Genomic DNA, 12,775 nt, shown 5'->3' with positions numbered 1-12,775 from the left:
ACTGTTATTTGAGCTTTAACCTTAGACTTGAGTAAGCAGTACAGGTAGAATTTGTGCTGGCTGGCTGGCTATACGTTCACGGCGTACGGTGTCGAAGTTAACCGGAATATTTTTCTTCCTCTGGGAACAAAATACGGCGTTAATTTGAGTAATTGTGTAGTTTGAACAGTGGTTAGTGTCGTTTGAAGTAAGTGTTAGCCGGATAGCTTGTAGACGTTAGCAGGTCTGTAGCACTGCACTGAAGTAACGACCTTAAGACGCCCGTATTTTTTCTGTACTATGCGACGCGTCTCGATAAGGCAAAGTAACAGATTATTGTCGTTTTAGAAGCGGACAGAGTCGAATTAAAACATTTTGTAAACCCATGTATTGTGGCGTGAGCTTTTTCGGCTCATATGGATTGTTTATTCAGTACTTTCCATGCAAATTAAATGGTGCTGGTGCAAGCTAGCTATAGCTAGTGTTAACGCAATGGAAGCACCCTGACTCCTTACTTCCCGATATACCGACCTATCTATTATCGTGGATAGTTTATCTGTTGTAATACTTTATCCCGTTCTATTTCATGCCTGACAAGAGTTAAGGCAAGTCTTTGAAAAACATTATATGATGTTAAATTAAATGTAGTTTTTTCATGCACCCGGCAGAATATAATTGCTATTCGGGGTGTGCTGGGTGTGTTTATTTCTCAGTTCGATTCCAGTTATCAATATTAATGTATTTGCACATCGAGGAATAGACAAAACATCTCTGTTTCTATTTTGAGTGGCTGGTGAACTTGCCTGCGTGGTCTACAGTTCAATACAGAATCTCATTAAAGCAGCAGTACGTAACTTTTAAGGTGTTTGAAAAATGTTAACCAAAGCAGATCAAGGATAAATACACAATCTAGTAGTGTTTCAGTAGTGTCTAACTTGTGGAGTCTTTCTGTGATAAATTGTGATTTATAAAACTGGGGAAAATTTTAAATCCAATCCAAAACCACAGCTCCAAATTGTTAGACTTTGTAGACAGAAACACAAGATATTTGTTTTCTTAAATCTTACTCAATGTAATAATTCTACTTAGCAAATAATTTGCAAAAAAAAGTTATATACTGCAGCTTTAAATCTCACATAAGAATCCAAGAGTCTTTATAGAGAAAATATTTTAAAATGTTGCTCTTATACGCAAGTCTCTGAACTGTTTTACCTAGATTGAGAAATTGCACTAGTATTTATTTATATAGTTAGTGTTGCATCCGTTAAGCACCAGTCAGGGTTGTACGGCGGCTTTAATGAGATGTGAAGATGAACAGTGAGAATCAAGCACTAGATTTATGCAAGGATGCCCAAACTGCAGCACTCACCACAGAGGAAATTATTCCACGTAATAGTAGTCTTCAATTCATGGACAGGGAAGCAGGTAAGGTGGACGATATGGATATTGAAGCTACTGACAATGCTGTTCCAGCAGGACTAACGGACTGTCAAGCAGGACACAAAGATAAGGAAGGCCTGTTTAGTCAGAACAACAATGGAACCGCCGTTGCACCTGCAACAACTGTTCCGAACATTTCTGCAAAGCAAAATACCACAGTGCTGGAAATGCAGGGATCACGTTTTTCTCTTCGTAACGCAGCAGACGACGAGGACATGGACATTGGTGTGGACTTGAGTTTGGATGAAAGCGGAGTTCTGGAGCCAGATCCAGCGGCCGTGCAAGAGGACTGTGTTTCTGGCTGTGCCAGTGCGAAGTTAACCTTCCACACACACAAAGATTTGGGCAGGTCTTTAGAAACAGGTGCTGATGGGATGCACTTGAGTTTTACAAGCGCAGAGTTGCCATCCCCAGCTCAGGAAGCAGCAGCAGTACATAAACCGGGAACCAAGAGGGTCACATTTCCCTCGGATGAGGATATTGTGTCTGGATCGGTTGAGCCGAAGGACCCCTGGAGACATGGTAGGTTTTACTTTTGTGTTTTACATAATACGCCATTGTGTCTAGCTTTTCATGCTGTGATGGGGTTTAGAACATCATGCAGTCTGGTAGGGTTGTACAAAAGAACCAAAATCCTCTTACAGTGTATGCAGTTGTTTGTAGAAATGTTATAAAAAGCTGCTTGTGTTATAATTTTTGCCTGGTGTCAAATTTGGCTCTGTAGTAACATTAGGGATGGGCTGTCAGTGTTCGAAATGTACTTGCTTGGTGGAAAAATGACTCAGTAGGCAGCTGTATAGAGTGACCATTCAGAAATATCTGCTCCTTATTGGCTTAACCAGCTTAATATAGATTCAGATGTATTTACTATTGTATGTTTTGCATGGCAGTGGCTTTACATAAAAGCCTTTACTAAAAGCCATAAATTTAAATATATGATGCGTTTGAACAGTTGGTTTACAACCTGGATATAAACTAGCACACTGGAGGGTTCTGCTCGTGTGCTGGCTGTTAAATTTGTTATTTGTTTATTTTAAGCATTCATATAAAATGTATTATTTAAAAAAATATCCAGGATTCATTTAGTAAATCATTACCAGTGACTACTGTCCTTAATCACATGGCTTTTAGAGGACAAGTGGGTACCACCCTATCAAAAAACACACCCCAAGGCTATCATCCTTTTCAGCATCAAAATAAACAGAATCTCCAATCTAAATGTGCAGCCTTAACAATGGCTTCAAATTCACTAAAACAAAACAAAAAAAATCATGCACTTGCCAAAGAACCCTGCGCCCAGAATCGGAACTATTTCTAGGAAAAGGCCTGATCCACAATTTCTTGGACTTATCATGGACAACAAATTATTCTTCATGCCACACATAAAAGGCAAAAAAAAACAAATACCTCAAAACATTTGACATTATCAAACTATTAGCAAGCACCAATAGGGAGCGGACTATGATATTCTTTTCAAACTATACAGAACCCCGATAAGATCTCATGTGTCCCCAGCATAATTTACGGAGCTTCCCGAAAATCCTACATCTTAACACTGTATCCCATCCATCACCTCGGTCTCCGTCTAGCCCTGGTAGACTTCAGAACCTCCGCAGTCCATAGCTTCTACTGCGAAGCCAACGAGCCGCGTCAAGAAAACAGACTCCTTGAGCTGGCTATTAAATATGTGGTCATCGGACAAACACAACCCATAATACCTACCTACTCTGCCCCAAAATATAGCCACTTTCATGCATTAAACCCTTTTGCATTAAACACCTTATGCATTAACTTATGGATAGACCACAATCTCAGGAAAATAAACTGCAACAACCAGCTTTTTAATGTCAGCTAGAATTTAATGATTGAGACAGGTATATATATACAGGGGTTGGACAAAATAACTGAAACACCTGTCATTTTAGTGTGGGAGGTTTCATGGCTAAATTGGACCAGTCTGGTGGCCAATCTTCATTAATTGCACATTGCACCAGTAAGAGCAGAGTGTGAAGGTTCAATTAGCAGGGTAAGAGCACAGTTTTGCTCAAAATATTGCAATGCACACAACATTATGGGTGACATACCAGAGTTCAAAAGAGGACAAATTGTTGGTGCACGTCTTGCTGGCGCATCTGTGACCAAGACAGCAAGTCTTTGTGATGTATCAAGAGCCACGGTATCCAGGGTAATGTCAGCATACCACCAAGAAGGACAAACCACATCCAACAGGATTAACTGTGGACGCAAGAGGAAGCTGTCTGAAAGGGATGTTCGGGTGCTAACCCGGATTGTATCCAAAAAACATAAAACCACGGGTGCCCAAATCACGGCAGAATTAAATGTGCACCTCGACTCTCCTGTTTCCACCAGAACTGTCCGTCGGGAGCTCCACAGGGTCGATATACACGGCCGGGCTGCTATAGCCAAACCTTTGGTCACTCGTGCCGATGCCAAACGTTGGTTTCAATGGTACAAGGAGCGCAAATCTTGGGCTGTGGACAATGTGAAACATGTATTGTTCTCTGAAGAGTCCACCTTTACTGTTTTCCCCACATCCGGGAGAGTTACGGTGTGGAGAAGCCCCAAAGAAGCGTACCACCCAGACTGTTGCATGCCCAGAGTGAAGCATGGGGGTGGATCAGTGATGGTTTGGGCTGCCATATCATGGCATTCCCTCGGCCCAATACTTGTGCTAGATGGGCTCGTCACTGCCAAGGACTACCGAACCATTCTGGAGGACCATGTGCATCCAATGGCGGTGCCGTGTATCAGGATGACAATGCACCAATACACACAGCAAGACTGGTGAAAGATTGGTTTGATGAACATGAAAGTGAAGTTGAACATCTCCCATGGCCTGCACAGTCACCAGATCTAAATATTATTGAGCCACTTTGGGGTGTTTTGGAGAAGCGAGTCAGGAAACGTTTTCCTCCACCAGCATCACGTAGTGACCTGGCCACTATCCTGCAAGAAGAATGGCTTAAAATCCCTCTGACCACTGTGCAGGACTTGTATATGTCATTTCCAAGGCGAACTGACGCTGTATTGGCCGCAAAAGGAGGCCCTACACCATACTAATAAATTATTGTGGTCTAAAACCAGGTGTTTCAGTTATTTTGTCCAACCCCTGTACACTGTAAGTCAAAAAAGGATCTCTGTACCTTTGCCCAAATTTTGGCAAGTGTTGATAAATTTTCTAAATTCTTTTATTGTTGTAGTGCCAGATCATATTGAATAATTAGGACTGACAAAGTCAGGTTTTCATGTAAATTTGACATGTTGACCAATAGATTTGAGGTTTGTCCTCCTGACTTGCACTATTCTATCATAGGTTCACACGCTCTTGGTTGCCGCTTCTCTTTTATATTTTGAAGCTACTAGTTTCTCATCTTATGCAACAATTTTTAAGTCCCCCTTTTTTTCTGGAAATTCAGCAAGTAATCTCAAACCTTTTTTTATTACCTTTAAGTTATACAATTCTGTCTTCAGTGGTAAAATTTTATCTAGTGTTACGATGTTGTTTGCTGCTGGTGAGCAGAAACACAAATTGTTTTTATGATAACTAATATTTTAAATAAGTAAAATGACCTCAGTGTGTCCAATAGTGAACGAATATTGAATGTTGGTTTGATTTGAAGTTATGGGCAAAGGTACAAAGGTTCCTATTTTTTGACTCAGTATGCACATCAGTGGAGGACGTTTTCAGGAAAATGCAGCCTGTAGCCTGATTTAACTTGAGGCTGTGTGGTTTGTTTAGGCCCATAACATTATGCTGACTCACAGACAGCGAAAAAAAAGGGGAATTTTCCATGCATTATCTGTGTAGCTCTAGGTTTTGTTTTCTTAAGGGTTGTCTGCTCTTTCACTCCTTAAATTGGGACATGACTGTAAGAGTCTGTGAAACTCCAGACCTGATTTCTTAGCTTTGAGACACTTGGCTATCTGCCAGTAACAGGATGTTCTTTACAAACTCTGACAAAACAATTTCTGCAGTTTAACATAATTTGTTCATTATTGCTGGTAAATGCTTTGAACTTTTATTTTGAGTCTGAAACGTTAAGCCTGATAGTCAGTGTGCTTTTGTTGTCTTGCGTGCCCAGTTCCTCTGAAAGACACATGGGAATAGGTTTAATAGTTTATGCAAGTATTAGCCCCAAGGTAGAGCAGATGACTCTGTTGGAAGCTGGTTCGTAAATCACGTGGTTGGACTACAGACTTGTTTGTGTTTGCTCCAAGGTCAGATTTTGAGAGTTGATGCATTAGTGTTCTGTACTTCTCTTGTCAGACAGTAGCAAATAAATGGACTGTTCTTTCTTGAGTTTTTTGAGTTGTACTATTCAGCCAAAAATATTTAGACACCCCCCCTAATAACTGACTTTAAGTGTTTTAGCCACTAGGGATGTAACGATACACTCTACCCATTAGGGCTGAAACAATTCCTCGAGTAAATCGATTACTAAAAATCATCGATTCAAATTTTTTGCATCGAGGAATCGTTTAATCCGCACAACCATATACAGCTCACGGTGTTTTACACGGACGACTTTCACTTTTGCGCAGCGTGTTTAACGCTGTGTGCAGGTGACGTGAAGAATCTGAGGGCTGCGTCCCAAATATCTTAAACATAAACAGAACTTAACAGGACTTAATCCGGGTTCTTTTTGCGGACAGTTTAATGAACACTACGTATTTGGACACGTTCGCCGCTCCTGCGAACTGAACGTATCAGTTTAGGACGCAGCCGAGATTTGATAGCGCGGACTGCAAAATATAGAGAGAAAATAGCGAACAGGAGGAGACTGGACAGAGAAAACCACAGAAAGTTTGAGATCATTTTAAGCTGATAAAACTAAAACTCAGTATAACATCCACACCATCAGAGCGTCGTGTTTACTTTACTCATGTTTACTGACTTTACTTCGTTTCAACCACCACAGGCTTTTATGAAGATTTAGGCAAACACACACACACACACACAAACACCAGATCTACCTCATCTAGAGACACAATCCTGACAGATTTTTATCCCCCTACAAACACCACAAAACCTCCCAACAAAATATTAAAGCTTTATGTTCTGCGTGAGCTGTAGCTGAAACTTTAAGTTTTGAAAGTTGCACAAATTACAGGCTTATGTTCATGTATTTTTGTTTATTATTATTTATGACTTGATGACCTGATGTTTCAGGTTGCCTGTTTACATTTTAAAAGTAAATTGATTTATTTTTTATTTATTTATTTTTGCATTTAAAAAATGTTAAACTGTCCTGTATGCAAGGAATACAAATGTACAGTTTGGTTTAAGAAACATGTCTTATTTAATCTAATATGTATTTGTTTTTGCTCTTTGTTAAAGCAAAAGTATTTCTTATCCGATTACTCGATTAATCGCTGGAATAATCGATAGAATACTCAATTACAAAAATAATCGATAGTTGCAGCCCTACTACCCATGATGCAATGCGATTCTTAATACTGGCTTCACGATACGATTTCCCCCCGATTTTTTAAAGCAAAAAAATCCTTTATTATTTCTCTTTTAAAAAATTAAATAAAATACTGTATTTGTGATTATCTTTTATTTATCTAAATTATGAATGCCCCTTATATCTAAGGTAGGTACAAACTATGCAAAACAATTCTGCACATTTCCTTTTTTGTGTAAAAAAAAAAAAAAAAAAAATGAAGTGAAATTTTAAAACAAATCCCACATCATATGAATGAATAATACAAATAAAGAAAGTATCCTCACATGAATAAATTTGGCTGAAAAACTCAGAACCTGGCAACTCTGTGTAGTGCCGTCAGTCAGGCGAGTTGAATAGCGCCAGTTCCCTCTGCTGTTTAAAGTTAATATCGATTCATTGTACATGTAAACCGATTTGAATCTTTCCACATGTGAATCGATTTGTAACTGTCCTGTGGTGCATCATTACATTCCTATCAGCCACTCATCCCTGCGTCTGCGGTGGTTTCCTCCGGGAGCTCTGGTTTCGTCCCACAGCCCAAAAACATGCAAATGAGGTGAACTGGAGAATCAACATTGTCCATGACTGTGTTTGACATTAATGACTTAAAATGATGAATCTCGTGTATCCAGTAATTACCTGTCCAGTCATGAATGTAACTAAAGTGTGTTCAACATGATGTCATAATCCCAATACATAAATAAATATATAAAATTCACAAATGTATAAAATGATCCTTATAAATAATTTAGATGCTTCGGCACTTGTGGCAACTCTTTCATATCATTTTTAACAGTTTGGGAAATGCCAGTTTATCATATAGCATGATTGCTTCTTTGCAGACCTATAAAGTGAGACATTAAAAACATTGTTTGATGTTTGATGTGGAGGAACTTCAGTGGCTTGCACAAAGCCTTGACCTTAACCCCATTGTTCACCTTTGGGGAAAAAATAGACCATTGTTTTCTTGCCAAGTCTTCTTATCCAACATTAATGCCTAATCTTACAAATGCCTCATGGGGAAATTCCATGGAAACACTTCAAATTCTTCTAGAAAACCTTAGCAGAGTAGTGGAGGGGGCAACTCCATATTAATGCATGTGATACATTTTGTTAGAATATAATGGAATGCCATTATTTGTCATTTATACATATACAGGTGTACAGTACAACGATTTTTTTCTCATGTCCCAGCTTGTTTGGAAGCCGGGGTGAGAGCGCAGTGTAAGCCATTGTACTGTGCTCCTGGAGCAGAGAGGGTTAAGGGCCTTGCTTAGGGGCCCAACAGTGGCTGCGTGGAATTCGAATCCAAAACCTTTAAATTAATACTCCAAAGCTCAATCCACTAGGCTACCACTGTCCCTATATACTACAAACATTATATAAACAATAATATAAACAATAATAATAATGTGGTGTATATAAGCTTTATTTTGCCTCAAAGTCAAGACCAAACTACTTTATTCATAGAAAGTAGTAATGCATGCGCTTGTGTTGTACGGTCGGATGACAAGTCTTGGGGGACCACTGGCCTGATGTGGTGCTCCACAGTCATGATTGGCTTTGTCTGAGGGGATAAAGGCTGTATAGATATGCCAACTGACTGGTCTAGTAGCAGAAGACAGCCTGGCATGATCCTCTGTATGTTTTGAATCTTTCTGATGCAAAGACGTGGACTGCAGCTGCACACATGTTAAAGGAGGCACGTGCTAGCCTGCGGCCCTCCTCAGTCACAGTGGGTGTTGTGTATGTGCTTGGGGTTGTGAGTGCAATTGGGAAATAAGTATGTCTTAATTAAAAGAAAAAATATATTGAAGTTATTGAACTTCACTTTTTTGTAGAAATTTTACTACAAAATAGTATACACTACCATACCATGCCAGATGTTGGCTTTTGCTGATAACATTGTGGAAGATCCTTTTTGTCTTTTGCATGCAGAATTCAGTCAGTTTGTTCTAAGAACAAGCTGAAGTGTCGACTCATTTGACCACAGCACATGTTTTCACAGGATTTTGGTCTTAGATGACCTTAAACCCCGAAAACTTGGCTGTGTTTCTGCTTAGACTTGATGTATGGGTGCAACTGCAGACAGTGTTAAGTGACACACATCTTGCATTAAAAAATGCTCTTTTTGAGCTGATTGTCAATTCTCGATGAGCCATCTTTTCTTGCTTATGCCTGGTTCACACTACACGATTTTTGCCCAGGTCACCGCTAGATGTGGTAGCTCGGAGGCACATCGGTATTCGCTCGGGGCTCGAAAATTGGCTCTCGATCACTGTGTGAACTGTTCAACAGCTTGGTCCAAGCGACTCGCTAATCGCTCACAGACTCGAGAAAAATATCTAGCATGCTAAATATCTGGACCTGTCAGTGACTCAGACATGTATCCTGAATACTCTAGATACTTTTCACTCTTATTTGACCCCATTTGACCTCAACTTTTCAAGATTACTGCAGACATGAAATTCAAATTCCAACACCAACTGGGCCTGTGTGTAAAACATATTACTTTTCTAGTTACTCAATCAACCAGTCACTTTATTGATGTCCAGAAGTTGAACGACCTGCTGGTAATGTCCTGGTACCAGATACCACAGACTTCCTTCAGCTGCCTTGTAGAGTTCTCGTCTCAGCTCAGGTTATAGCATATTAGGCAGGTTGTTAAATTCATATTTATTAAACTTTCAATAAATTCATCTAGTTTGTGTGGCACATTCTAAGCACCCACTTAGCTTTTTGAGCGGTATTTAATTAGGATTGTTTGCCAAAGTGAATCTGTGCCCCACATGATGGGATTTGTCAGGATCTGGACATTACTTTATCACCTATTAATAACAGTAGGGGGATCAGATCAGATAGAGAAGTAGTTATTTGTAATCTTTTTTTTTTTTCATTTTTACTTATATCTGTATTGAATTTTGATGACTATCCATATTGCCTACATGAATGTAGGTCAAATGCAAAACAAAGACAGAACAAGTGTTAGCTGATGTCTGTTGATCACTTTTTTTTTTTGCAAAATGTTTTCCATATTCGTCCTGACACACTGAATCACCGGGTTCGATGGTGCTTGTGCTTATACAGCAAAAAGTTACTTCTGTTTTCCCAAGTATCATGCAAACCTTCAGTCTGACCCGATCTTTCACTCTCATTTTGGCTATAGTGAGGAATGTTGTTTATAAAAGGAGCACATACTTTTGGCATGGATGTCACTGACTTTAAGTGAGAGGATACAAGTTTGTACTTTACCATATTAACTGGCTTAGTGTTCATGAGTACTACAGTACGGGAGCCTATGCCATACTTATAGAGAATCATGCACACTAGTACACCCTGTTATTAATAACATACAAAGATTAATCAACAAACTTATCAGATCTGGAATATGATATAAAGGTATGCTGGGTACCAGGACACAGCAAGATGGCTGGGAACAAAAAAGCAGATCAACTAGCCAGCAAAAAAAAAAACCCAAGACAAAATATAAAATCAAAATTCCAACATATATTAAACCACTAATAAATATCTACATTAAGGAAAAATGACAAACTGAATGGAACACTCAGACCACCAACATACTCTGTGAAATGCACCCAAACATCAATGTTAAACCAGGAACACACCAAGGACTTGGTAAACCAAGTCATACACACCATTTTACCTAAACTTTTTATGGTAGACCAAGTCATACACACAGGGTGCAGAATTGGCCACACCAAAGTAACCCAGCAACATCTGATAAAGGATACCTGTGAAATCTGCCAAACACCTGTTACGATAAAGTACATTTTGATAGAATGCCAAGGAAAGACAATAAATGAAATAAAAGTGAACAAATTCGTAGATTATGAACGCAAATACATTTAACTGGTATAAAAGTGGACAGTAAGGCAATCCTCAGACTGTCAGCTTGATTCATCCATTGTCCTTGTATTTGACAGCAATTGAGAGTAAATAAGCACACATTAGAATTTCAGCGGTGTATTTTAAGAAGTTTTAGTCATTGTTTTAGTCATTGTCTTCATGGTAATGTCTCCTCAAATATCATGACTTGCCTCTGTCATTTCAGTATCTTCTCTGTGCTGCTCCCATTTTCAGATCCTTCCACAGCAGACAGGCCATGTTTGTTATTCAAGTGTTTATAGATGTGGTTTGCACAACTTCGGACAGTAAAATCACACTGCAGTTGGCTGTTGATTTTGATTCATGTACTCAAGATCAAATTCACCTCTCAGTTGATCTCTTTCTTATTAAGATGTTAAACTTCTTCTTAGTCCTTGTTCCACCCATCATTACTCATCTTACTCAGTGCAGCATGCATTCATCTTTTTAAGGCGTAAACACTGCAGAGCCTTAAGCTTTTAAGGCTTCCAAAGAGGCATTAATTTAATTTAATTAATGAATCAGAATCTTTATTATTCGCCAAGTACCTGATGTACAAGGAATTTCTCTTGGTGTCAACATATACACTGATCAGCCATAACATTAAAACCACCTCCTTGTTTCTACACTCGCTGTTAATTTTATTAGAAGCACTTTGTAGTTCTACAATTACTGACTGTAGTCCACCTGTTTCTCTAAATACCTTTTTAACCTGCTTTCACCCTGTTCTTCAATGGTCAGGACCCCCACTGGACCACTACAGAGCAGGTATTATTTAGGTGGTTGATCATTCTCAAGCACTCCAGTGACACTGACGTGGTGGTGGTGTGTTAGTGTGTGTTGTGCTGGTATGAGTGGATCAGACACAGCAGCGCTGCTGGAGTTTTTAAATACCGTGTCCACTCACTGTCCACTCTATTAGGCACTTCTACCTAGTCCACTTACCTGGTCCACCTTGTGGATGTAAAGTCAGAGACGATCGCTCATCTATTGCTGCTGTTTGAGTTGGTCATCTTCTAGACCTTCGTCAGTGGTCACAGGACGCTGCTCACTGGGCACTGTTGGATGGATATTTTTGGTTGGTGGATTATTCTCAGTCCATCAGTGACAGCACTGCTGTGTCTTATCCGCTCATACCAGCACAACACACACTAACACACCACCACCATGTCAGTGTCACTGCAGTGCTGAGAATGATCCACCACCCAAATAATACCTGCTCTGTAGTGGCAGTAAATGAAGTATATCAAACAACAACATCAGACATATTTCATTAGTCTAACTGACCACACACACACGCAGGTTTATTGTTATCCAGTTCAGTCTGAAAAAACCTTAAAAAGAGCCTCACAGTGAAGATAAACCGGAGCAGTGTGTGTGTGTTTGTGCCTTTAAGAGAAATGATCTGTTCACTGTATCGCTTAAAGTGATTCACGAGTCGATTCATTTTCCGCGAAGTGTAAGTTTCTCTTCTCAGTCATCTCTCCGTGTTTACTGTTATTAATTAATGTCGTGGTTTTCAATAAACACCAACTACTACAGAACATTTTGTGTGATTCTCTTACATTAAAAAGCTTAATTAAAAAGCTTAATTAAACTGCTATTACCACAGATCTGTAACCGAGTCAGACTCGTTCCGTCTAAGGAGCTAAAAGTTTTCTGATGATCCTAAAAGTTCAGCAGATGATCCTGAACTAACGAATTTGGTAATGAATAAACTTTTGCCTCGGATTGGCTCTGTAACGTTTTCTGTTCTCATCTACATCACAAGCAAGAACCGCTTCCGATTTACCAAAGTGAACCACGAGTTTATATAACGTGCTGATAGAATCGACTCAGATTTGACCGTGTTGAATTATCTTTTTAAAGTAAATATTTCAATCAGCAAAATTACATCGTATGTATGATGCACAACGTTAATGATGTTATTTTAGGTCATGAAGAGCTTTCACGATGGTTTCTGTACGATTGTTGACGAATTTTGCGATGGTTGGTGCTTT

General features: G+C 39.3%; 1 protein-coding gene across 2 annotated transcripts in view; it reads left to right on the top strand.

Moving 5' to 3' along the window:
- Positions 1 to 1,099: 1,099 nt before the first annotated feature.
- The window catches only part of ppp1r37 (protein phosphatase 1, regulatory subunit 37), a 63,939-nt gene continuing 52,263 nt past the window's right edge, over positions 1,100 to 12,775 (top strand). For both annotated transcript variants that reach the window (XM_063005264.1, XM_063005262.1), the window contains exon 1: positions 1,100 to 1,941. In XM_063005264.1, the coding sequence (XP_062861334.1) occupies positions 1,290 to 1,941 (652 nt within the window). In that variant the 5' untranslated portion in view covers positions 1,100 to 1,289. The remainder of the gene's footprint in view (positions 1,942 to 12,775) is intronic.

This window comes from Trichomycterus rosablanca, chromosome 11, assembly GCF_030014385.1.
Source record: "Trichomycterus rosablanca isolate fTriRos1 chromosome 11, fTriRos1.hap1, whole genome shotgun sequence".
NCBI classification, from domain to species: Eukaryota; Metazoa; Chordata; class Actinopteri; order Siluriformes; family Trichomycteridae; genus Trichomycterus; species Trichomycterus rosablanca.
This window is presented reverse-complemented; position numbering and strand designations above follow the sequence as displayed.